This window comes from Trichomycterus rosablanca, chromosome 1, assembly GCF_030014385.1.
Source record: "Trichomycterus rosablanca isolate fTriRos1 chromosome 1, fTriRos1.hap1, whole genome shotgun sequence".
Lineage (NCBI taxonomy): Eukaryota > Metazoa > Chordata > Actinopteri > Siluriformes > Trichomycteridae > Trichomycterus > Trichomycterus rosablanca.
In genome coordinates, this window is record NC_085988.1 from 80,132,077 (window position 1) to 80,158,140 (window position 26,064).

The 26,064-nt window shown below is 40.1% G+C and overlaps 1 protein-coding gene across 1 annotated transcript in view; it reads right to left on the reverse strand.

Moving 5' to 3' along the window:
• Positions 1 to 276: 276 nt before the first annotated feature.
• The window catches only part of iqsec3a (IQ motif and Sec7 domain ArfGEF 3a), a 210,187-nt gene continuing 184,399 nt past the window's right edge, over positions 277 to 26,064 (reverse strand). Inside the window, exons 9-14 of the mRNA XM_062996481.1 lie at positions 22,518 to 22,643; positions 18,963 to 19,062; positions 17,989 to 18,150; positions 14,806 to 14,898; positions 12,763 to 12,806; positions 277 to 780 (exon numbers count right to left, since the gene is read on the reverse strand). Coding sequence (XP_062852551.1) covers positions 742 to 780; positions 12,763 to 12,806; positions 14,806 to 14,898; positions 17,989 to 18,150; positions 18,963 to 19,062; positions 22,518 to 22,643 — 564 coding nt within the window. The 3' untranslated portion in view covers positions 277 to 741. The remainder of the gene's footprint in view (positions 781 to 12,762; positions 12,807 to 14,805; positions 14,899 to 17,988; positions 18,151 to 18,962; positions 19,063 to 22,517; positions 22,644 to 26,064) is intronic.

Genomic DNA, 26,064 nt, shown 5'->3' on the forward strand with positions numbered 1-26,064 from the left:
AGAACAAACTCAAGAGACTAAAATGTTTTTTGATTATATTCTTCATTTCTTTTTCCGTCTGGCTTGAAAAATACCAGAAATCCGTTCAAGTTATGATCAATAAATGATTAATAGAAATGGTCACAGTTCAAAGTGACCAGAAAATTTGTTAAAACTACATTATTTTTCAAAATATGCAGGACTCAAGTAAATCTTATAACTAGCTGTAAAGTTGATAAAGTAAATACTTCATTTTTTCCCCTTATCTTAAATATATGCATTTGGATATATTTGCCTTCTTATTTAATTTTTAAATACATTGTCAGGTATGTTTACATATATACACAGGTCAGCGGTAAGCATGTGGAAATAAATGATTTATATGTATTTATATATGCTCTATATATGTTCCTTTAATTCTACACTATACTGCGAGATCCACTGTGGGTTCTGTGGAGGGTTAAACGAGGATCAGGTGGGATGTACTGATGAGGATGGTTGTAGGGTGGAGGAGGTGGAGGCAGCGGGGGCTGTGACCCGTCCTTTTCCTGCTGGGATGCGTCCCCGTCAGGCGAAGCGACACGGTGGGTGGGACCAAGAAGGGCCTCGACACGCCCGTGACCGCCTTTGTCCAACACGATGACCTTGACGATCTGCTGGCACTGGATGAGCGTGTCGGGCCGCTGGTGGTGGTATGAGGCGGCGGGGCTGGCACACGGCGACTGGCAGAGCTCCACTCGCTGGTTGAGAAGGGCGGCTCTCTCAGGGGTTGACACTGCACTGAGCTGGTACGTCTGAAGCCTGTTGTGAATTGACACCTAGTTTAGAAAACAGCCAGAGACAGCGTCAAATGTTATAAGACTGCCCTTCTTCTACAGCCGGTAGCCCTCTGGTGAAAAACACATCACAACAGGCATGCGTGAGGGGCAGGACTCCTTAAAGAGGAACAGGGAGTGCAGGTCGGACGTAGGGGTGTGGGGGTGTTTTGGTCTACTTGTGGCAAAAGGGTGGTGGTTAAGAGGACACCGAGGGCCCACGTGTCACCCTTGTCAACCAATTTAACAACAGAGGCGTGTGCAACAGAGGTTTATCTACATGGTGGGGTGAGGGATGGGTAAAAAAAGGAGGTCAAACATCAGGAAGGGACAAGTGAAGGGAACATCTAAACACTTCAGAAAAACGACCGCCCTTCCCACTCCCAGCTAAACTCTGATTGGTCTTCTGCTTATTCTTCTGTGTTCACCCTACCAATTAACAAAGCGACAGGCATCCGTTACTCTCCTGTCTGGAATCAGGTGCTACACACAACCATGATTCAATCGTGAACAGGAAGCAACACAAACAGAATGACTCAATTTTATGCAATTTAGGCAAGACGCAAAATTCCACTGATTGGCTACGGCAGCTAAAATAGATCAATTATTTAACCTGTGTTTCTAATGCACCCCCCAACTCAAGCCTCTTGTTAAGTTTTGCTTCACATTTCGTTTTGATATAGTGTGCATGGAAATGTAAAACATACACCGATCAGCCATAACATTAAAACCACCTCCTTGTTTCTACACTCACTGTCCATTTTATCAGCTCCACTTACCATATAGAAGCACTTTGTAGTTCTACAATTACTGACTGTAGTCCATCTGTTTTTCTGCCTGCTTTGTTAGCCAAGTTTCATGCTGTTCTTCAATGGTCAGGACCCCCACAGGACCACTACGGAGCAGGTATTATTTAGGTGGTGGATGAATCTAAGCTCTGCAGTGACACTGACATGGTGGTGGTGTGTTAGTGTGTGTTGTGCTGGTATGAGTGGATAAGACACAGCAGCGCTGCTGGAGTTTTTAAACACCTCACTGTCACTGCTGGACTGAGAATAGTCCACCAACCAAAAATATCCAGCCCCGTGGGCAGCGCCCTGTGACCACTGATGAAGGTCTAGAAGATGAACTCAAACAGCATAGATGATGATAGATGAGCGATCGTCTCTGACTTTACATCTACAAGGTGGACCAACTAGGTAGGAGTGTCTAATAAAGTGGACAGTGAGTGGACACGGTATTTAAAAACTCCAGCAGCGATGCTGTGTCTGATCCACTCACACCAGCACAACACACACTAACACACCACCACCATGTCAGTGTCACAGCAGTGCTGAGAATGATCCACCATCTACATAATACCTGCTCTGTAGTGGTTTTGTGGGGGTCCTGATCATTGAAGAACAGCATGTTATGGCTGATATAATAATAATTATATAATTGTATAATTGCCCCCAATTTTCCTCCCAATCTAGTCAAATCCAATTACCTGATTTGTATATTTGCATCTAATATGGCAGACCTTCACTTCTCATCTAGGAGAGCCGCAACTGTCCCACGCCCCCTTTTTCACCCACATGAGGCGGGTTCGTATGGGGATTTGTATTGGCCACGAACAATCCTCTATCTAAATGTGCAGGCGTCATCGATTAGCCAGCAGGGGCCGTAATTGCAGCAGTTATGAGGAAACCCTACACTCCTCCCCTTTCTTCGTACAAGCCAATCATTGTCTGTGTAGCCGCCTGGCTGGCCTTTAGCAGAGCTGAGATATGACCTTGTGATCTGAAGATATCAGCACTGGTGGGCAGCACATCATCAGTAGACTATTAATTTTGGCCACAAGCCTTTCCTGGTTAGTATACATCCCCAAATAAAAATAACAAAGACTTTTCCATGTCCAACACAGAAAAACTTCAGCATATTAGTGACTCGCTGCCTGCTGTCGTGAGCATATGGAGGGACTCTGTAATATTGAGTAGGTTGGTTTGCCTCCCAGCAAAGTAATTAAAACCTACGCAGGAGACTTGGGCAGGAGAACTTTTGCAGTGAATTGTTTAAGTTATAAATTTAAGCTGAAACTTGCTTTAGGTAATGTACAACAATGGATACAATCTAGCACTGGAAATGTTTTATATTATGACATGGTGTCCCACATGGCTCAGCTCTGGGTCTTTGGCCATTCATTTCCTAATCTAGCACTAGAAACTTTTTACATTATGATCTAATGTCCAACAAGGCTCAGCTCTGGGTTCACTGCCATTTATTCCCTAATCTAGCTCTAGAAACTTTTTTACATTATGATCTGGTGTCCCACAGGGCTCAACTCTGGGTTCACTGCCATTAATTTCCTATTTCCTAATCTAGCACTATAAACTTTTTACATTATGACATGATGTCCCACAGGGCTTAACTCTGGGTCCACTGCCATTAATTCCTTAATCTAGCATTGGAAACTTTGTACATTATGCTATGGTGTCCCACACGGCTCAACTATGTGTCCACTGCCCTTCATTCCTTAATCTAGCACTATAAACTTTTTACATTATGACATGGTGTCGCACAAGGCTCAACTCTGGGTCCATGGTCATTAATTCTCTAGTCTAGCACTGGAAACTTTTACATCATAACATGGTGTCCCACTAGGCTCAACTATGTGTCCACTGCCATGCATTCCTTAATCTAGCACTAGAAACTTTTTACATTATGACATAGTGTCCCATAAGGCTCAACTGTGGGTCCACAGCTATTTATTCCTTAATCTAGCACTAGAAAAGTTTTACATTATATGGTGTGCCACAAGGTTCAATTCTGGGTCCACTGCCATTCATTTGCTAATCTAGCACTATAAACTTTTTACATTATGACATGATGTCCCACAGGGCTTAACCCTGGGTCCACTGCCAATAATTCCTTAATCTAGCACTAGAAACTTTTTACATGACCTGATCTCCCATAAGGCTAAATTCTTTATCCACTGCCATTTATTTTGAATCTAGCACTAGAAACATTTTACAATATGACATGGTGTCCCACAAGGCTCAGTTCTGGGTCCACTGCCATTCATTCCCTAATCTAGCACTAGAAACTTAAATTATGTTCTAATTTCCAACAAGGCTCAACTCTTGGTTCACTGCTACTCATTTCCTAATTTAGCACTAGAAACTTCTTACATTATTACATGGTGTCCCACAAGGCTCAACTCTGGGTCCACTGCCATTAACTTTTTTACATTATGACATGGTGTCCCACAAAACTCAACTCTGGGTCCACTGCTATTCATTAATTAATATAGTACTAGAAAAGCTTTACATTAAATGGTGTATTACAAGGCTCAATTCTGGGTCCACTGTCATGCATTCCTTACTGTAGCACCAGAAAAGTTTTACATTATATGATGTGCCACAAGGCCAACTCTGGGTCCACTGCCATTCATTCCCTAATCTAGCACTAGAAACTTTTTACATTATGATATGGTGTCCCACAAGGCTCAAGTCTGTGTCCACTGCTATTCATTCCTTAATCTAGCACTAGAAAAGTTTTACATTATGGTGTCCCACAGGGCTCAACTCTGGGTCCACTGTCATTCATTCTCTAATCTAGCACTAGAAACTTTTTACATTATATGGTGTGCCACAAGGCTCAACCCTGGGTCCACTGCAATTCATTCCATAATCGATTATCATTACTATTATAAGAAATAAATAATACAATTAAAAAATGTTGTCTATACCATTCCATCATAAAATTCATCAACTCATGATGGTTGGTTACTGTTCAAATAATCTGGACAGCTTAAATTGCATAGCTACTATCTGTCCAATAACAGCACTATGTTTTGCTACAGTTTGCCTTAAAATAATTTCACTGCCATCCGACCAAATGGGATTTTTAAATTTTTTACTCAGGTCACACAGCAGGCTACAAACTCAATTATTTCACGAGCAGCTATCTATCCCTCCTCTCTCCCGCTGTTTTGGCAGCAATCATAAGAAGGGATGAATCCTATTTTACTGACAATATATAGTTAGCTCACAGAACAGAGCCCGAATATAACATATCACCTTCAAATAAAAGTCAAGCCCAGACTTGTTTTATTAAGAATAGAAAAAAACATTGAATTTAAAAACATTAAATTCATAAAATCTTCATCACCTGACTCACTGTATGGAACTCTGGTAGTGCTAATGTTATAGCTCGTCATTACTTTTTATCTAACAGGGCGGGTCACTCTGTGGGGCTGGTTGTGCCTCTTAACTCAATGCATAACTCAAATCATGACATGCATGATTGGTTAAGACAGACAGACAGCAGAGTGACTGACCATGTACCATTTTGTCCAGAGGGCAGAAAGGATGAGGACGCGGGTGCAGAGTATATTCGTGATTAAACTGTGAGAATTTGTTCCCATTCAGTCAGTCAAAGAGTCTTTGTGAGGTCACACATTGATGTTAAATATTTTGTTTTGTTTTTATTAGGATTTTAACGTTATGTTTTTACACTTTTGGTTACATTCATGACAGGAAACAGTAGTTTATCTTCACACAAGGTTCTTCAGTTCACAAGGTTATGTCGAACACAGTCATGGACAATTTTGTATCTCCAATTCACCTCACTTGCATGTCTTTGGACTGTGGGAGGAAACCGGAGCACCCGGAGTAAACCCACGCAGGCACGGGGAGAACATGCAAACTCCACACAGAAAGGACCCAGACCGCCCCACCTGGGGATCGAACCCAGGACCTTCTTGCTGTGAGGCGACAGTGCTACCCACTTAGCCACCGTGCCGCCCGATGTTAAATATAAAGGACTGACTCACAAAGTTCCAATTCATCCCAAAAGTGTTCAGATGGATTAATGTCACGACTCTGTGCAGGCCACTAAAGTTTCTCAATACCAAACTTGTCAAACCATATCTTTATAGACAGTAATCATTAAAGAGGGATGTCCATATGCTTTTGACCATATAGTGTACATTCTCTGGACTGCCTTTACTTAAATAAATAATGCACCATGCTGTTACACTGAAGTTGACAGACACAATGATGTTGTTGGTCCAGTTTTTTTGTACCACCCCCCACCACCTGAAGCCAGCTGCTTCTCTTCACCTACACCAGGTGAGTTCATATGGGGATCCGTATTGCGCATGGAGAGTCACGCACCAATCTCCAACATCCTACTCTCTGTGCAGGCCCAATTGATCAGCCAGCGAAGGTCATAATTGCAGTAGTTATGAGGAAACCTTCTTGTCCTCCCTCCCTCGGACCAGCCAATCACTGTCTGTGTCCACAAACACTTGGTCAAAGATGGATGGAATGTCTTTATTTTTCATACTTCCATAGACATGCGTACAGTACGATGCAACTATTAAATGTTTTTGTACAGTACTCCTGGAGCTGAGAGGGTTAAGGGCCTTGTTCAAGGGCAAATTAGTGGCTGCATGGCAGGGTCAGGATTCAAACCCACAACCTTCCAATTGGTTTCCCAAATAATTAATTACACTAATTAATATATAAAATCTGACAGAAAAACAAAAATATCCAAATTCATTAGACACACACCACTCTCTCGGATTTTCTTTTTCTGGTTTACAGAGCATGGTTTTTAGGGCATTTACTCATTGAGGTTATGAAAAAAATATATATAACTAACATTATATTGTATAACATTATATTTTAATTGCTTGTGGTGCTTTCTTAATGTTATTGTAATTCCATGATAATGTTAATGTGTTCCAGCTATTCACAATCACCACAGCTTATAAAGATTTATTTTTTCAAGAACAATAAACTTGAGCATATAATTTAAAGTTGGATTAAAGAGATCAAGCTTGTTTTGGGGAAGCTCTCTGTCCATGATCATCTTCTGTGAGAAGATCTGAAATATATTTCAGACATTAGAAAACAGAATCTGCCATCAGGCCTGAATTAGTGTTACATTATCAATGTCAGGTTCTATTAATTCTGTATTTATAAGACACTAAAGTAAGAAACAGAATGACAGGGAGCAGGGTTATAGGGAAAAAAAAATCCACAACAGGTGGTGTAGTGAAATGCTTTCTTGTACAATCATGCACCAAAATGCTTTATTGTGCTTATACCATAACTTGCTAACAAGAAAACTCTGCTTGTCTTATTGTACAGTTTGTCTTATTTACTATTTGCAATACAACAGTAGTACTTAAAGTAGTTTTAATTATATGGCAGCAGCGGATCCAATACCAAAAGGTCTAGTTTATGGCTTACTTTTTACATTAAAACACATATTAATAATAATAATAATAAATTCAGTAACGCAGCAGTGTGGGTGACACACATAGTTGTTCCTCACCTTCAGTTACAGTCAGTATAAATTTGTTCATATCTTTATGCACAACAAGGTTTTCTTTTGCAAATTATGTATAACGTCAATGATAATTCCCATAGTTGAGTAAATTTTGAAGTTCTAGCATGTTGCCCTGCCTGGCATTTCCAGTTTGTGCCAGATCCACCACAAGCCTGAACAGGATAAAGTGGTTATTAAAAATGAATTGTACAATAATGAGTCACCTGTAACAGGGTCCAGGTAACAACATGTAGCTACATTTAACTACCACTTAACTCATTTATCCCTGGACAGTTTCAATCGCCAAACAAGGTCTAATTTGACTAGGTTAGCATACAGATTAAAAGTTCTGACCCAAGGCATTAATATATTTATTTTATTTTCTTAATTTGAATTTTAATGTCGTCTTGCATTAAGATATACCCAGACTTAAATAACTCGATACATAAATGAAAGTGAACACACCTGGGAGGGCATTGGTCATTTTAGTGACTGTGAGCGTCTTATTGCAGTACATAAATTACTTATCTAATATAAGAGGACATTGTTTAATTGAGGTCAGGTAATTTGAGGTCAGGTAATCTGAATATTAGTGGATTTTACTCCATTATTTGTATAAATGTTGTGTTTAGTGTAAGGATAGAGGGGTTTGAATAATCACCACCAAGCTGATTCTGTACCAAAAATCTTTACGGCAGCTCGGAAAAGAAAACAAAGGAGCTAAAGGGTTAAAGACAAAAAAACGAAAGTGATTAAATCGAATCGGTTCATCAACCGAGTCTGCCGGCGAAGTCAAACACTAATTAAATAAAGGGAAACGATAGCTCTAAGTTGATTCCACAACCGAACCCTACAAACCAGAATTTAGGTTCACCAGAATATTGTAATTGATCGCAGATCGATAGTTATCCATCTGTTGAAGGGTTTTAGGAAACGATCCATTGAATCATTAGCGCTAGATTCAGTTTACAGATCCGATAGTGCGTCCAAGCAAAAGTAAAACAAGCTTTCCTAAAGTAGAGAATTCTTTTTTTTTTAAATTAACTTCTAATTAGGGAGGTACACAACACCGACCATTAACCTTACCGTCTGAGTCTTACAAGAGCAAAAACTCAGCACCACTCGACCCTGCCCACACCTTTTTATAACACTGAGATGATTGAGATCAGGTGAGGCTTATTAGTTCTAATGAGTGCTGCAGCAACTGGGAAATGTGGGTTTCTTTATGCTTACTGGTGGAAGCAGAAATAAGTGGAAAAAAATATATAAAAAAATAATAAAATAAATAAAAATAAGGAAAATGTGCATAATCGATAATCGATATTATTATTATTATTATTATTATTAGTAGTAGTAGCAGTATTATGTTGTAAATTTGCTTTTTTGCTGTCTAAATGCTGGAAATGTAAACGTAAATGCTTTTTGTCCATATAAAAAGTTAAATTTTTGCTAAATTATAATGTAATAATTCTAGAACAAACCCCATTGGCAAAAAGTTGGGACACTAGGTAGAATGCAAATCAAAATAGAGATCAGGTACTGCATTAAAATCTGACATACTTCTGTAAAACAAACTATGCTGTCAACTAGACATTTTTTTTACAGACATCTCTATTTTTCAAGCTAGACAGTACCAATCCTGCCCAACAGTGTGAGTACAGGTGCTAGACTGGCCTGCCTGTACTTTAGACTTGTTTCCTTAAAAAGGAATGTTAATACAGCACAACAGAAGACAAAAATGACCCTGAACTACTAAGCAGCTGGCGAGCTTAACCAAGCCAAAAAAAATACTTTCACAACTGCAACACTTGGCGTTCTAATAATTACAGAATGTAGTTAGAGAGAAGGTGATCTAACACAAAGGTAAACATGTGCCTGTCCCAGCTTTTTCTGTCACAGTCATAAATATTAAATCTGAATTATTACACTATAAATCAGCAATAATGCAACTTATTTATATAGACAAAAAGCAAATGTACAACATAATAATAAAATAATCATCATCATCATCATCATCATCATTTATTGGCCAAGTATGTGGATACACACAAGGAATTTGGTTCCAGCTGATGGTATCTCTCTGGTATGAATCCAGTATACAAGCAATGTACAAGTTGCAAACAATGCACAAGAACATTAAACATTAAACACAAAAACATACAAACTATAAGACTATATACAGGCAATATATAGAAAATGTATGGACCTGTGCATGTGTTGTCTTTGTACTTTGTAAATTGCTAATTATTGATGTTTGTTTTTCTCAATTGTCCTATTTTATTATTATGTTTTTATTGTGGTGTTTTTACTATAACATTACTCTGTGTGAATCATCCAGCCTGCTTTTCACTGACCCTGGCTCCTGGTTACACCGTGTTCTGACATTGTTCTGACACCGTGTCCCTCTGGGGAAGTTTGGCATTTACGAATCATACAGTTCACACCGTCACTTTGATCATTTCAGAGAAGAAGTGCAGGGCTAAAGATAAGTAAATACCAGCACACACCTGCAGTGACCCATGATCATTTTACATAAGCAGTTTTATAATGTAATGCTAAATACACTGATCAGCCATAACATTAAAACCACCTCCTTGTTTCTACACTCACTGTCCATTTGATCAGCTCCACTTACCATATAGATGCACTTTGTAGTTCTACAATTACTGACTGTAATCCATCTGTTACTATACATACTGTTTTAACCTGGTCAGGACCCCCACAGGACCACCACAGAGCAGGTATTATTTAGGTGGTGGATGATTCTCAGCACTGCAGTGACACTGACATGGTGGTGGTGTGTTAGTGTGTGTTGTGCTGGTATGAGTGAATCAGATGCAGCAGCACTGCTGGAGTTTTTAAATACCATGTCCACTCACTGTCCACTCTATTAGACACTCCTACCTAGTTGGTCCACCTTGTAGATGTAAAGTCAGAGATGATCACTCATCTATTGCTGCTGTTTGAGTCGATCATCTTCTAGACCTTCATCAGTGGTAACAGGACGCTGCCCACGGGGCGCTGTTGGCTGGATATTTTTGGTTGGTGGACTATTCTCATTCCAGCAGTGACAGTGAGGTGTTTAAAAACTCCATTAGCATTGCTGTGTCTTATCTGCTCATACCAGCACAACACACACTAACACACCACCACCATGTCAGCGTCACTGCAGTGCTGAGAATGATCCACCACCTAAATAGTACTTGCTCTGTGGTGGTCCTGACCAGGTTAAAACAGTATGTAGAGTAATTGATGGACTACAGTCAGTAATTGTAGAACTACAAAGTCTACCATGTCAGTGTCACTGCAGTGCTGAGAATGATCCACCACCTAAATAATACCTGCTCTATAGTGGTCCTGTGGGGGTCCTGACCATTGAAGAACAGCATGAAAGGGGGCTAACAAAGCATGCAGAGAAACAGATGGACTACAGTCAGTAATTTTAGAACTACAAAGTGCTTCTATATGGTAAGTGGAGCTTATAAAATGAACAGTAAGTGCAGAAACAAGGAGGTGGTTTTAATGTTAAGGCAGATCGGTGTATACAGAGAAATCAGAAGTTAGACCCAGAAGACAACTTTCTGCACATTTGATTGTGTTGTGGGTTTGATTTAGAATAGATATAACTGCCATTTTAACATCTCCAAACACTCACTCTACTTAATCAAAAGAATTAAAAAGTGCCATGTCTTATTTGCAAAAAGTATTTAGACCCTTTCTTTGTAGAACTCTTATATCCAGGTCTAATATAAACTGTTATGTTTACTGTAATGATTGTGATGACCTGAAATGAATCCAGATCGAAAGCTTATGGGTCAGATATCTGCATACTTTTGCAAAAAAATCTGATAATATTTCTGAAAAGCTGGGTTAAGTCTTTTTTAACCCAGTGTGTGAGTATGTGTGTGATCCACATGAACAGTTTATCTCATGCTAATTCCTTTTATCACTGGACCCTACCCGAAGAGCAGCCCTATTAATCAAAGCCACTGTGCCAGTATATTTACATTCACACAGTGTTGCAGTGACACACGCACACACACAGTCTGAGCTAAGGTCATGCGCTAAATGCACAGCCCTCTGGGTAATGTCATTTGAATGGATGAGGGATGTTTAATATCACACAGACGCTGCAGAGGGGATTGTGACTGCTCATATTAGTGTTAGTGCTAGCATGAATGCTATTATAATGCAAGAGAGAGAGTATCAAACCTGAACAGATACGCCATCTATCCTTTTCTCTTTTACTGTTTTCCTTTCTAATTTGCAATCCTGTCTACAACAGTGGCATTCATAACCAGTAATCCTATTTGCATTTATTGTCTGGTGTAAAATGTGAGAACAGAAACAGTAATCTAACTTATATATATACAAACCACACTTATATAAATATTTACCTTTTTTATAGTGATAACAGGACACAGACTCAGATTGCACCATAAGCCTAAATACACTAAATACATACACCGATCAGGCATAACATTATGACCACCTTCCTAATATTGTGTTGGTCTCCCTTTTGCAGCCTCATACGTGACAATCTGTGCTGCACTGTGTATTCTGACATCTTTCTATCTGAACCAGCATTAACAGTAGCTCGTCTTTTGGATCGGACCACACGGGCCAGCCTTTGCTCCCCACGTGCATCAATGAGCCTTGGTCGCCCATGACCCTGTCGCCGGTTTACCACTATTCCTTCCTGGGACCACTTTTGATAGATACTGACCACTACAGACCGGGAACACCCCACAAGAGCTGCAGTTTTGGCGATTCTTTGACCCGTCGTGTAGCCATCACAATTTGGCCCTTGTCAAACTCGCTCAAATCTCTAAGTTTTATAGAGAGTTAATTTTTATTTCTAACACATAAACATTAAGGGACAGTGGTAGCCTAGTGGGTAGAGCTTTGGGCTATCAAACGGAAGATTAGTGGTTCAAATCCAGGCTCTGCTATGCAGCCACTGTTGGGTCCTTGAGCAAGGCCCTTACCCCTTTCTGCTCCAGGAGCGCCGTACGATGGCTGACCCTTCCAAAAAACAAGCTGGGCTATGCAAAGAAAGAATTTAATTGTACTGTACACCTGTATATGACAAATGAAGTACATCTTCTTTAATCTTCATCTTAAACTTTGAGGATAAAATGTTTACTTGCTGCCGGCTTGGTTTAACAGCACATAGAGGGAACAAGAACATTCTAAGTACCCAGATAAACCATTTTTGAAGTGGGACACCATATGGCTTTGCAGATTACACTAATGTGTTTAAAAGAAGTCCACACAATAGGGTGTTTCCGAAACCCAGGCCCTCTACCCACTGCGCCTAACGCTATCCACACTTTCCTATCAGAACCCATTCTGAAAACAACGTGCTAACCTGCTAAACCATTTTACACACAGCCTCCGTACTCTCAATTGGATTGTAGCACTGAGTTTGTATGAGTTTGACCTCCGTTGGACCGCTGTTGACTTTGGCCCGGGACAGTGGATGGTCTGATGGCTTCCACTTTTACAACACCAGCTGACGCTGAGTGCATGGCTGCTGTGCTCTAGCTAGTAAACACAATATACTATTTACTAAGTGTGTACGCTGTCCTGTATGCTAGGAGACGCACAGTGCAGGGACTTACCTGCGAGGACAACCGTTACTTACCTCCACAGCATTTCCACCCGGCGTCGCCTCCACTTCAGCCTTGCCTGAGAAGAAAAAAAAATTATTATGAAGACGAGTGTGACGAGGCATCACGTTTCAGCAATGCTGAGGATGAGCGGTGGTTACAGGTCACTGATGCATATTATAGAACTTTGAGGGTTCTTCAAAAAGTTTCCGCACTTTTTTTTAACTGTATTTACTCCAGCATTGTAACAACGTTTTAATGCCACCAGCAAAAATGTTTTTGGTTAAGCGTGTAGCCACAGATGCAGCACTGCTTTCACATCATAGTCACATGAAAATCTTAAAGCTTCTTTAAGCGTCCAAAAAGATGGAAATCAGATGGAGCTAAATCCGGACAATAAGCGTCTCTCAGTATCTCAGACACGACGATTACTACTCCTCCCACCCTCACCGTTTCCAACCAAAATATAAAAATGCGTAAACCTTTTAAAGATCCCTCATAATAATGATAGTAAATATACAATGATCAGGCATAACATTAAAACCACCTTCTTGTTTCTACACTTACTGTCCTTTTTATCAGCTCCACTTACCATATAGAAGCACTTTGTAGTTCTACAATGACTGACTGTAGTCCATCTGTTTCTCTACATACTTTTTTAGCCTGCTTTCACCCTGTTTTTCAATGATTAGGACGCCCACAGGACCACCACAGAGCAGGTATTATTTAGATGTTGGATCATTCTCAGCACTGCAGTGACACTGACATGGTGGTGGTGTGTTAGTGTGTGTTGTGCTGGTATGAGTGGATCAGACACAGCAGCACTGCTGGAGTTTTTAAATACCGTGTCCACTCACTGTCCCCTCTATTACTCACTCCTACCTAGTTGGTCCACCTTATAGATGTAAAGTCAGAGACGATCGCTCATCTATTGCTGCTGTTTGAGTTGGTCATCTTGTAGACCTTCATCAGTGGTCATAGGACGCTGCCCACAGGGCGCTGTTGGCTGGATATTTTTGGTTGGTGGACTATTCTCAGTCCAGCAGTGACAGTGAGGTGTTTAAAAACTCTATCAACATTGCTGTGTCTGATCCACTCATACCAGCACAACACACACTAACACACCACCACCATGTAAGTGTCACTGCAGTGCTGAGAATGATCCACCACCCAAATAATACCTGCTCTGTGGTGGTCCTGGGAGGGTCCTGACCATTGAAGAACAACAGGAAATGGGGCTAACAAAGCATGCAGAGAAACAGATGGACTACAGTCAGTAATTGTAGGTGTTTTTAATGTTATGGCTGATCGGTGTATAGACCTGTTTTCTGCCAGGTTTACAGGACAGTAGTGAAACCTGCTATGTTATATGGCTCGGGCAAATTTGTACTTTTTGTATCACCTATATATTTGGTCATATCCGATTAAATCTCCTGTACTGCTGCAGACCCTGACTGAGGAGGCCCCTACCTAACACGCGCCCCCTTTGACACTTGTGTAGTACCCAACCTCTTCTTTTTATCAGCACAAAGCAGGTTCACACAGGGATCAGTATTGCATACAGAGAGTCATGCACTGCTCTCCATTATTCACCGTCTGTGTGCAGATGCCATCGACCACCCAGCAGGGGTCATAATTGCAGCAGCAGTGAGGAATCCCTTTGGCCTGCCCTCCCTTAGACACAGGCAATCTTGTCTGTGTAGGCACCCTGCTAGCCGATAGCAGAGCTGAGATTCAAACTCGAGAGCTCAGATCTCAGCAGTAGTGGGCCTGCATGTTTCACCACTGTGCCACCCGAGCGCTTGTAGCTCTCTAAAAGCATTTTGACACAGAACTCTACCTGTACCTGTTCAGGGCTTGACAGTTGAAGGGCCTTCTTCTTTTAGTTTTCAGCTTAAATGATGCTTTCACAAATATTTATCATTTTGTGACGTTGAGTTGCATCAGGTTTGACGTGAAAAGACGTGGGTTTATTTTCATCTGTTTGAATCTGACAATCTTAAATTCATGTGTTCACCCTCATTTTGTGTGTGTGTGTGTGTGTGTTGATGTGTGCGTGTGTGGGTGGTACTGGGTACCCGATGGTGAACTTTGTCTTCCCCGGAGTTCCAACTGGGTGCCATTGTTCTTAGATGAGTGAGCTTTGGCTCCCTGCTGCTTCTCCAACTCCCCTGCATACAAAAATGAGAAAAAAAAAAAACTTTTAAATGTATTCCTAACCACTTCAAACTCAATGCTCAACTCTACTATTTTATTTATTGTACTGTATATTCCTAACCAGTTTGCACTGCAGACATCAAAATCCTGATTTCTTCTCTCTTTAGTATCTATAGTATCTAAAGCTTTTACTTTCCAAACTTAGTTCCAAACTCCCATCCAGGTAAAACTCTTTTTTTCTCCTAAAACCCAAGATTAAGTCTGTATCTGAATAGATCCCAGGGAACAAAACCAAAGTTTTGGAGTATGCTAGTCTTTTGATCTGCCATGGCATTTACCCTAAAGGGTCTTTAAAGTTGGAGGGACGCTTAATGTGGCTCTTTTAAAATAACACAAAGTGTTCAGGTCTACAGCTCTACAGTTCACACTACACGACTTGATCTCTTGTAATCGGGAGTCTTTTAAGTCATTGTGATTTTTACACTACACGACTGATCGGCAATAGGGGGTCACACGCTACACCATCTATCACCAGGAGGAATCTCAGACGAGTCTGTTTGGTCTCTTAAACTACGTCACAAAAAGGAGTTTGATGATACCATGTGTGAGACAAGTTTTAGATAAGATCAGGTTTTCTATCACCCTGTATCTTTCATTTTCATTGGCTGGATCTTGACACAGCACTCACTGCGCGTTACAACCTGATAGCAACACCTTTCACACTACAGGATTTTGAGTCGCTGACAGGTCCAGATATTTAGTATGCTAGATATTTTTCTCGAGTCTGCAAACGATCGGCGAGATCGAAATTTATATTACATATTACATTTTTATTCTATTTATTTAATTACATAGTGTGTACAACATTACTTGTGTACTTTAATACTTTGTACTTTAATACTTGTCTACTCTAAAACTTTTTGCTTTAATGTATCTTGAGCTGCTGTACTAACATCCATCCATCTGTCCATCTAAAACATTGGGGTTTATTTGTTTATCTATTAAGACTGTCAAAGGTATGCAGACACCTTTCCTAGATATTAAATTTAGGTGTTTTACCATACTCACCGCTAACAGATGTATTAAACAATTATATAAAATAAACTATACATATTTAATGTATATGACAACAGTTTAGGGAGGGTCTTTTTTGTTCCTATTCATGTGAATCTGTAGACAAAGCAAGCTCAATTTTTTAATGCATTTTCTCCCCATTTTCCTCTCGATTTAGTGCACTCAATTTGTCTTCCGCCTCTGAGGGATACCCGATTGCATCCGAGGAGACCACATCGCTGTACAAGCCTCTTCCGACACGTGCACAGCCCTCCTCTTCTTGCCCAGGCATCTCTTCCGCCAATCAGGGTCCTTACACAGTGTATGAAAATCCCACCCACACATAGTCCGGCCCCCACCCTGCAGATACGGTGGCCAATTAGTATCTGCTGCAGGCACTGCCAATTGTGCCCGCCAGATGGCGCCCAGCCGACTGGTGGCAATGACGAGTTTCGAACTGAGGACTGCTAGCGGAATATCCCGCTGCCAAGCTCAATTTGTTTGAATGAGTTTGTAACATTTATTTACATTTACATTTTCAGACACTTTAAAGCGACTTACAGTACTGTGACAGTATACAGTCTGAGCAATTTAGGGTTAAGGACCTTCCTCAAGGGTCCAACAGTAGCAACCTGGCAGTGGTGCGGCTTGAATCAGCGACCTTTTGATTACTAGTCCAGTACCTTAATCACTAGGATACACCTGCCCCTACATTTAAACAATGTAAGTCAATGCTGAGAGAGAGTTAGAGAGAGTGTTGTAGAGGGTGCAGAAGTGTAGTAAAGCAACTCTGTTTTACTGGCCATGGTTTTAGAATGAAATATTAAGCAAGCTCATCTTCAGATGTCCAAATACTTTTAGTCATGCAGAGTATGAAGAATTAGCTATCTAGTGGATTGTGACATCAGTAAGGATTGATTCTGAACAGTTCACGCTCTCCTCCATTCTTCATCTATTCAAACGTTCTCCCTCTGGTCTTCTCAACCAGTTGGTCTCTTTCTATTCCTCACTCATAGTCTTGATTCGCTGTTTTCCTCTTTTTAGAGGCACTTTAAAGGCCGACTGTAGTGCAGCCAATGAAATAAATAAATGCAACATCAAAACATCAAAGTATCTCCCAGACGGTAAACACGAGTGCACACCAGGACACCAGACATGTTCACAGAGTAAACAAAGAGCCAGAAACTAACAACAACTTAAAAATAACCAATTAAATAACCACTTAAACTCTTTATTTCTAATATTTCACTTTTAAATTGCATTTGGGCTTTTTTTTGCTTGAATGCAGAATCAGGTCAAAACAATTTAGTAATGAAATGTACCTCCTCGACGCTACACATAATTGACAGAGAACAAGAAGAGCTAAGGGTAGACCTCAAAGAGCTCATCAAATATGAATCAAAGAGAAAAAACCTGTGAGGAATGAAAATGAGGAAGAAAACAAATTGGATGGCTGAAGATAAAGAGAAGAGGCCAAAATCAAGAGGGAGTGAGATCTGTTAAGGGAACTGAACCATGAATTCCAGTGAGTTGCAGAGAAGTACGAAGACCATCTGTAAAAACATCTGTAAAAACATTTATTTTATTTTATTAGGATTTTGGGGGTGTGGCCCTCCGTACACAGTGCCCGTCAGTGTATGAACTTGACTCGTGGGGGTGAAAAATGAAGTCTTTACTGACTGTACGTGCCGGAGGGGGCGTATGTCAGTTGAGAGGCGTCCTCAGTCAGCGGTGAGGGGTCGAATCAGTATAGAGGACGCAATCAGGGTAATTGGACTCAACTAGATTGGTGTGTTGGGGGATAAAAGTTGGAAAAATAGACAATTCAAAAAATATATATATAATATTTAAACACGGTTATGGACAATTTTGTATCTCCAATTCACCTCACTTGCACGTCTTTGGACTGTGGGAGGAAACCGGAGCTCCCGGAGGAAACCTACACAGACACAGGGAGAACATGCAAACTCCACACAGAAAGGACCTGGACCATTCTACCTGGGAATCAAACCCATCAAACCCTTCTTGGTGATATAAACAGTCCTACTTACATTCAATACGGATCTGCTCCATTTCAGACACTTCAGCGATGGACTCCTTTAGATCCTCCACAAACTTCAGCAGCTCCTCTGAGCTTTGAGCACAGAAATTCAACACCTGCTTCTTATCCGAGCCAGAGACGGGAGATACGATGGTTATGGCATGAGGATAATCTGATCAGGAGAATAAAAATATACATTAAAATGTAAAGATATTAAAGATAATAATAATAATAATAATAATAATAATAATAATACAAAATCAACAACAACAATAATAATATCATATTATTATTATTATTATTATTATTATTATTACGCCAATACTACTAGTACTACTACTACTACTACTAATAATAATAATAAAAAACAAACAACAACTACAATAATAATAATAAACAACAACAATAATAATAATAATTACAAATAAACAACAATAATAATATCATTTTATTATTATTATTATTACTATTATATATTTTTATTTTTATTATTATTATTATTATTATTATTATTATTATTATTATTATTATTACGCCAGTACTACTACTACTACTACTACTACTACTACAAATAATAATAATAATAATAATAATAATAATAATAATAATAAATAAGCAACAACAATAATAATAATAAACAACAATAATAATAATAAAAAATAAACAACAACAATATCATTTTATTATTATTATTATTATTATATATTTTTATTATTATTATTATTATTATTATTATTATTATTATTATTATTATTATGCCAGTAATACTACTACTACTACTACTACTAATAATAATAATAATAAATAAACAACAACAACAATAATAATAATAATAATAATAATAATAAACAATAATAATAATAATAATAAATAAACAACAACAACAATACTAATATCATTTTATTATTATTATTATTATTATTAATAAAACACTTTTAAATACTTTTACATTTACTTAGTGATATAACAAGCAGACATTCTTACATTCATTCTCGAACAGGTGGAACTGCATACCCAGCAAACCCATGGCTTTACAGAATGTGTAGGCTGCTGAGCTCTTCTTCTTTGGACAAAGCTTTAATATCTGAGGGTCAACACAAGAACAGGACAGACATCAGACGACTAAGAGAGACAAAGAAACATAAACTGTACGATCTGCAGAGCCGAACCGTGTGTGTGTATACACACTTATTCACACATCTTTTAGCTATATATATTCTTATATATGCAGTATATGTACGTACATATACAGTATATACATATACTGCATATATAAAAATATCCATACCTAAGCATATCTGAGAATATCGTAGAATGTTGTATCTATATACAGAATGTTGCAAAATGAATTAAATGGGATGTCCAACAAGCTCATTATCAGGTGTCCAAATACTTTTGTCCATGTAGTGTGATCGGAAAATAATTATGGGTTAATGTATCTCTGGGTGCTCACAGGCAGTGTGGTGAGTACCAAATGACAGTCGTCTGAAGATGGACCAACTACAAACCGCTGGCCAGCCAAAGCTCATCAAAGATAAGACCAAGACTTTGGTGTCTGGTACAGACCAACAGAAGAACTACTGTGGCTAAAATTGCTTATTATTTTAATAATGGTCATAAGTTGAACACTTTTGTGTATAGGGCTGCATAGTCAAAGACCACCTAAAGTGTTCATGCTAACTCCTGTCAACTGCACTGGAACTGGAAGTCAGAGCAATGAAAGAAGTTCAACCGGTCCTACAAACTGTAGGACTTTTCTTTGATAATTTAGATGGCTGGGCATGAGAGGAGATGGCACCAGGATTCCCAGTATGCCTAGATGCTTGTAATGTCCTGGTACCAGACACCACAGGACTCCTTCCAATGTCTTGTAGAGTTCATTTTTGGTGGATAAGATCTGTTTTGACAATGTATTAGACGGTTAATTTAGCTCATGGGTGTGTATTAAACACTGTAGCTTTTTAATGTCCAAAATGATGAACAAAAACAACACTTATCATGTGACTGCACATCCTTTATAGAACTCAAAAGACAGGAAATGTGTTGGCAGTGTGTGGGGGCGTGAGACAGTAAACACCGGGTACAGCGGGCGAAGGAGAGATGAGTCTCCGCTCTGCTTAGTGAAACTCCCACAGGTCTCCTCAGTGAGTCTGAATATTAAAACTATACATCACTCTGACACCGACGTCCAGCAGCACTGAGCCTCTTTACAGAAGAATAATGATCACTACCCACATGTCACACAGCGCCCAATTAATACCCGAAATCCTGAGCAAGCTGAATTCTGAGCACCCATCAACAAACTGACATAACAAACAGCTACATCACCAGAGCTGTCTGAGGATCCGAAAACTAAAGTACCCAAGGAACTTAATACAGGCCTGCTGTTCCAGTACAAAAAGCCACTGTCTCACCATAAAAATGCACTGTCCCAGTACAAAAGGCACTGTTCCAGTACATAAAACCACTGTCCCAGTACAAAAAAAACACTGTTCCAGTGCAATAATCCACTGTTCCATTACAAAAAGCCACTGTTCCAGTACAAAAAAAACAGTGTCATTATAAAAATGCACTGTCCCATTACAAAAAGCCGCTGTCCCAGTACTAAACAACACTAATCTGGTAAAAAAGCCAATGTCCCAGTACAAAAAGGCACTGTCCCAGTACAAAAAGCCACTGCTCCAGTACAAAAAGGCACTGCTCCAGTACATAAAGCCACTGTTCCAGTACATAAAGCCAATGTCCCAGTACAAAAAGTCACTGTCCCATTACAAAAAGCCACTGTTCCAGTACAGAAATGCACTGTTCCAGTACAAAGACACACTGTTCCATTACAGAAAGCCACTGTCCTATTACAAAAAACACTGTCCCATTACAAAAAAGCCACTGCCCCAGTATAAAAATCTGGTCCCATTACAAAAAAGCCACTGTGCCATTACAAAAAGCCAATGTCCCAGTACAAAAAGCCACAAGCCACTTTCCCAGTACAAAAAGTCACTGTCCCATTACAAAAATCAATGTTCCAGTACAAAAAGCTACTGTTCCATTAAAAAAATCCACTGTACAAAAAGCCACTGTCCCAATACAAAAAGGCACTGTCCCTGTACAAAATGCTACTGTTCCATTACAGAAAGGCACTGTTCCATTAGAAAAAGCTACTTTCCCAGTATGAAAAGGCACTGTTCCAGTACAAAAAGATACTGTCCCAGTACAAAAAGTCACTGTCCCATTACAAAAATCAATGTTCCAGTACAAAAAGCCACTGTTCCATTAAAAAAATCCACTCTACAAAAAGCCACTGTCCCAGTACAAAAAGGCACTGTCCCTGTACAAAATTCCACTGTTCCATTACAGAAAGGCACTGTCCCTGTACAAAATGCTACTGTTCCATTACAGAAAGGCACTGTTCCATTAGAAAAAGCTACTTTCCCAGTATGAAAAGGCACTGTTCCAGTACAAAAAGATACTGTCCCAGTACAAAAAGCCACTGTCCCATGACAAAAAGCCAATGTTCCATTACAAAAGGCCAGTGTTCCAGTACAAAAACACACTGTCCCATTACAAAACAGGGTGAAAGCATGTTAAAAAAGTATGCAGAGAAACAGATGGACTACAGTCAGTAATTGTAGAACCACAAAGTGCTTCTATATGGTAAGTGGAGCTTATAAAATGGACAGTGAGTGCAGAAACAAGGAGGTGGTTTTAATGTTATGGCTGATCAGTGTATATATACAGTAGTGTAGTGTATGTATTATGTCTGGAGGAAGTCTAGTCATTTAAACAGTCAAGTCGAGTGCTGACCTCAGGCTGTTATAGGTGAGTGACTCTATATTAATGCCCATGGTTTTGGAATGGGACGTCCAACAAGCTTATGGTTAGTGTCCACATTCTTTTGTCACTTAGTGCATTTCTCAAGATTTACAACCTACATTTAAGATCTGAAATAAACGTTTTTCTACGGATTTGGGTGATTATGACTGAAATCTATGAAACTGATGGGAAAAAATGGTCTGTTTTCATATTTTTCACTCCCACAGAAAGATTAAAATTGGAACCTATAATTATGAGGATGGTTTGTTAGTCAGGTCTGATAACCCCGGAGTCACGCTAATAGCTGTTTAATTATAATAGATGTTTAATCTGTGTTTAATTTCACGAGCCATTCAGTGTGACTCTGAACAAATTAACGACTTATCTGGTGCGAGGTAGAGGCGCTGACCTCAAACTTTTGTTCCCACAGTGCCTGATAGCTCTGTGAGATTGTGAGGAAGCCCAACATGAAGTACAGCTCTAACAAAAACAAGCGCCTCCAAAATGGCATGTCGTGGGTGGGGAAAAGTGATAACGCGGGCAACAATGAGAAAGAATGAAAAGGCTGATAATTACTAGGTTTGATGCTCAAAAGGACATTTAACATTTACTTTAAAAATAACTCAATAAATAAATAATGAAGGCACTGTAGGGATGCTAGAAGTCGTACATTGCCCACGATGCTGCTGTGTTTTTGTGTTTTTGACTCCGTGTACTGCAGGTTCTTACCACGATGAGGTCGTTAAATAGGAAGACTTCTCTCTGGTGAGCAGCTTGTTTTTGTGCCTTGTTGATGTCGGTCACTTCGAACAGGCGACTACAGCACACCAGTCTCCTGTGAGGGACTGACAGGACCTGAGGACGGAAAGGACACAACAGGACATCACAGTTTGTTATGAGTTTAAGATATTTGGGAGTCACAGGATGAAACTTCCCACACTTTCCAGGGTGTCCCATACCAGCCTACAACCTCAGGACATCTTAAAATGGGGAGGGAGGTGTTAGCTGGCATGGTGGCAGGTTGTGCCGCCTTAGTTCAATTGTATTAGCTACGAGAAAACTGTATCATAATCGCTGTCTAAGTAGAGCATTTAAATCAGTGGTCCCCAACCACCGGGTGTTATTGTCTCCAATCACCACTAGGTGGGAACAGTGTCTCGTTGCATCGAATAAAGCTCAGGATTCACACTGATTTTCCATCCTATAGTTATTCTATTTTAAATCCTCCCACCCCCGCCTGTCTGTGAAATTATATCTTAGATGAAACCGGTCCGTGCTGCAAAAAAAGGTTGGAGACTGCTGATCTAAATAATCTGCCTTATAGGTTCGATGTCTTATTACAATCCTCTCTACTTAGGCAGCTGACTAGGAAGGCAGTAGGCAGCAAGGAAGCTCACTAGGTTTTCAAACAGACCCACTGGCATCAGGTAGTCCAACAGAAGAGCTACTGTGGCTCAAATTGCTGATTATTTTGATAATAGTGATGAGATAGATGTGTCACCCCACATAAACACCTCTGTGCATGAAGCTGCATATTCACAGGCCAGTCCAAATGACCATGCTAACTCCTGTCGACTGCACTGAAACTAGACGTCAAAGCAATGAAAGAAGGTCGACCGGTCCCACAAAATGTTTTTCTATGATAATTTTGAAGGCTGGGCATTAGAGGAGATCCACAGTAGGACGATCCACATCAATACATACAGAAATTGAAGGAGATGCTTGTAATGTAAGCCGCTGTGAGAAATAATCAAACATTAGCTACATTTACGTAGCTGGCTAAATTAAGCGAAGCCTATTTTTTTATTCTTGTATTCTTGTATTGTGATTGTACGAATCCGGTCACAACAAATCTCAAAGTAAAAAGCTGTGGTCAGCTGACAACCTGTAGCTGTAAATGATGCACTAATGAAGTTCACCTTGCTCCTGTGCACCTAGTAAAGTCCATGAAGACATGATTTGATTAGTTTGTTGTGAGGAAACTTTTTTTTTTAGGTTAGATTAGATTAAATGCAACTTTATTGTCATTGTGCAGAGTACAAATACAGAGCCAATAAACGTAACTTTTGTTACCGGTCGTCTGGGCGCCCCCTAGCAGGCACAACTGGCAGTGCCTTCAGCAGACAAAACTGGCCGCTAGTCTGCTGGGTGAGAAAAGACTGGACTAAAAAAATGGGTCTGGGTTTTTAACGCTGTGTAAGGACCCTAGTTAGTAGCCCAAAGCAACTGTACAGAAGTGGAGGAACACAGAGATCAGTGTGTGACTCTCCGTGTGCAAGACTGGTCTCAAGTGTGAATCCACCAAAGTATGGGCAAAAAAAAGGGGTTGGTGGTCTGTGCATGTGTCGGAGGTAGTGTGTATCAGTGAAGGGCAGTTGCAGCCTAGTGGTTTAGGTAGTGGACTAGTAATCAGAAGGTTGCTGGTTTAAGCCTCACCACTGCCAGGTTGCTGCTTTTGGACCCTTGAGCAAGGCCCTTAACTCTCAATTACTCAAACTGTATACTGTCACAGTACTGTAAGTCACTTGGATAAAGGCGTCTGCTAAATAGCAATAAAATTGATCTTTTTTGTCTTTCAACGCTGATAATCTACTCTTACTCTCATACTACAACTTAAGACGGCATGTTGAAATACAGAAATTCAACAGAAAATGATTTTGTTTGTCAGTTTGGATGTTAATAAAGCAGAATTGCAGCGACTGTAAGACTGAATCAAACTAAATGACTTCAGCTATCAGAGGTGGCTCTCAGTCTGGCACTTATTGCTGCAGAAATATAGCAGGACTGCAAATGAAAGTGCATCTCTTTGTGTGTTCCTCAGACCCATGCATCAAATAAATTAATAAATGAAATAAATTTCATGTTATTTTTAGATGCAAGACATCCAGTTTATTAAACGTCCAAAGGAACGTTTGTAATTATGGGAATGGATGCCAGAAGGGTATTGTCCTGCCAAAACCTAAACAGGGGCAGGACGTTATGTCATGCCAAAAATGTATCAGATAGTAACAGAAAAAGGTTTAGATGATTTAAATCATCTTAAATTTGACATAGCGCACCAGCTGCTTGTCTCATTTCATCATCCTGTGGCTTCTGATATTTACAAACCCACAGTGCATTGAGGCCACCATTTGTTCAGTCGATTAAGTGTACTCAGTGTACTTACAGTCTAATTGTGTTTGTTGTGTTGGGTTTGTACTTCACCAAACCAATGCCACGATTAATGATACAAGAACCTGCCGAATCATGAGTAACTAATCCTGCAAAGAATATCCCAGCACCCAACAAACCCATGTATATACACTATATTGCCAAAAGTATTCACTCACCCATCCAAATAATTAAATTCAGGTGTTCCAATCACTTCCATGGCCACAGCTGTATAAAACCAAGCACCTAGGCATGCAGACTGCTTCTACACATATTAGTGAAAGAATGGGTCACTCTCAGGAGCTCAGTGAATTCCAGCGTGGTACAGTGATAGGATGCCACCTGTGCAACAAGTCCAGTCGTGAAATTTCCTCCCTACTAAATATTCCACAGTCAACTGTCAGTGGTATTATAACAGAGTGGAAGCGATTGGGAACGACAGCAACTCAGCCACAAAGTGGTAGGCCACGTAAAATGACAGAGCGGGGTCAGTGGATGCTGAGGTGCATAGTGCGCAGAGGTCGCCAACTTCCTGCAGAGTCAATCACTACAGACTTCCATACTTCATGTGGCCTTCAGATTAGCTCAAGAACAGTGTGTAGAGCTTCATGGAATGGGTTTCCATGGCCGAGCAGCTGCATCCAAGCCTTACATCACAGAGTGCAATGCAAAGCGTCTGATGCAGTGGTGTAAAGCACACCGCCACTGGACTCTAGAGCAATGGAGACGTGTTCTCTTGAGTGACGAATCACACTTCTCCGTCTGGCAATCCGATGGACGAGTCTGGGTTTGGCGGTTACTTGTCTGACTGCATTGTGCCAAGTGTGGTTATGGTTAATTATGGTGTGGGATTGTTTTTCAGGAGTTGGGCTCAGCCCCTTAGTTCCAGTGAGACTGCGAGCCAGGCCTTCTCGTCCAACATCAGTGTCTGACCTCACAAATGTGCTTCTGGAAAAATGGTCAAAAATTCCCATAAACACACTCCTAAACCTTGTGGAAAGCCTTCCCAAAAGAGTTTAAGCTGTTATAGCTGCAAAGGGTGGGCCGACATCATATTAAACCCTATGGATTAAGTTCACTTTAGTTCATATGCGTGTGAAGGCAGACAAGCAAATACTTTTGGCAA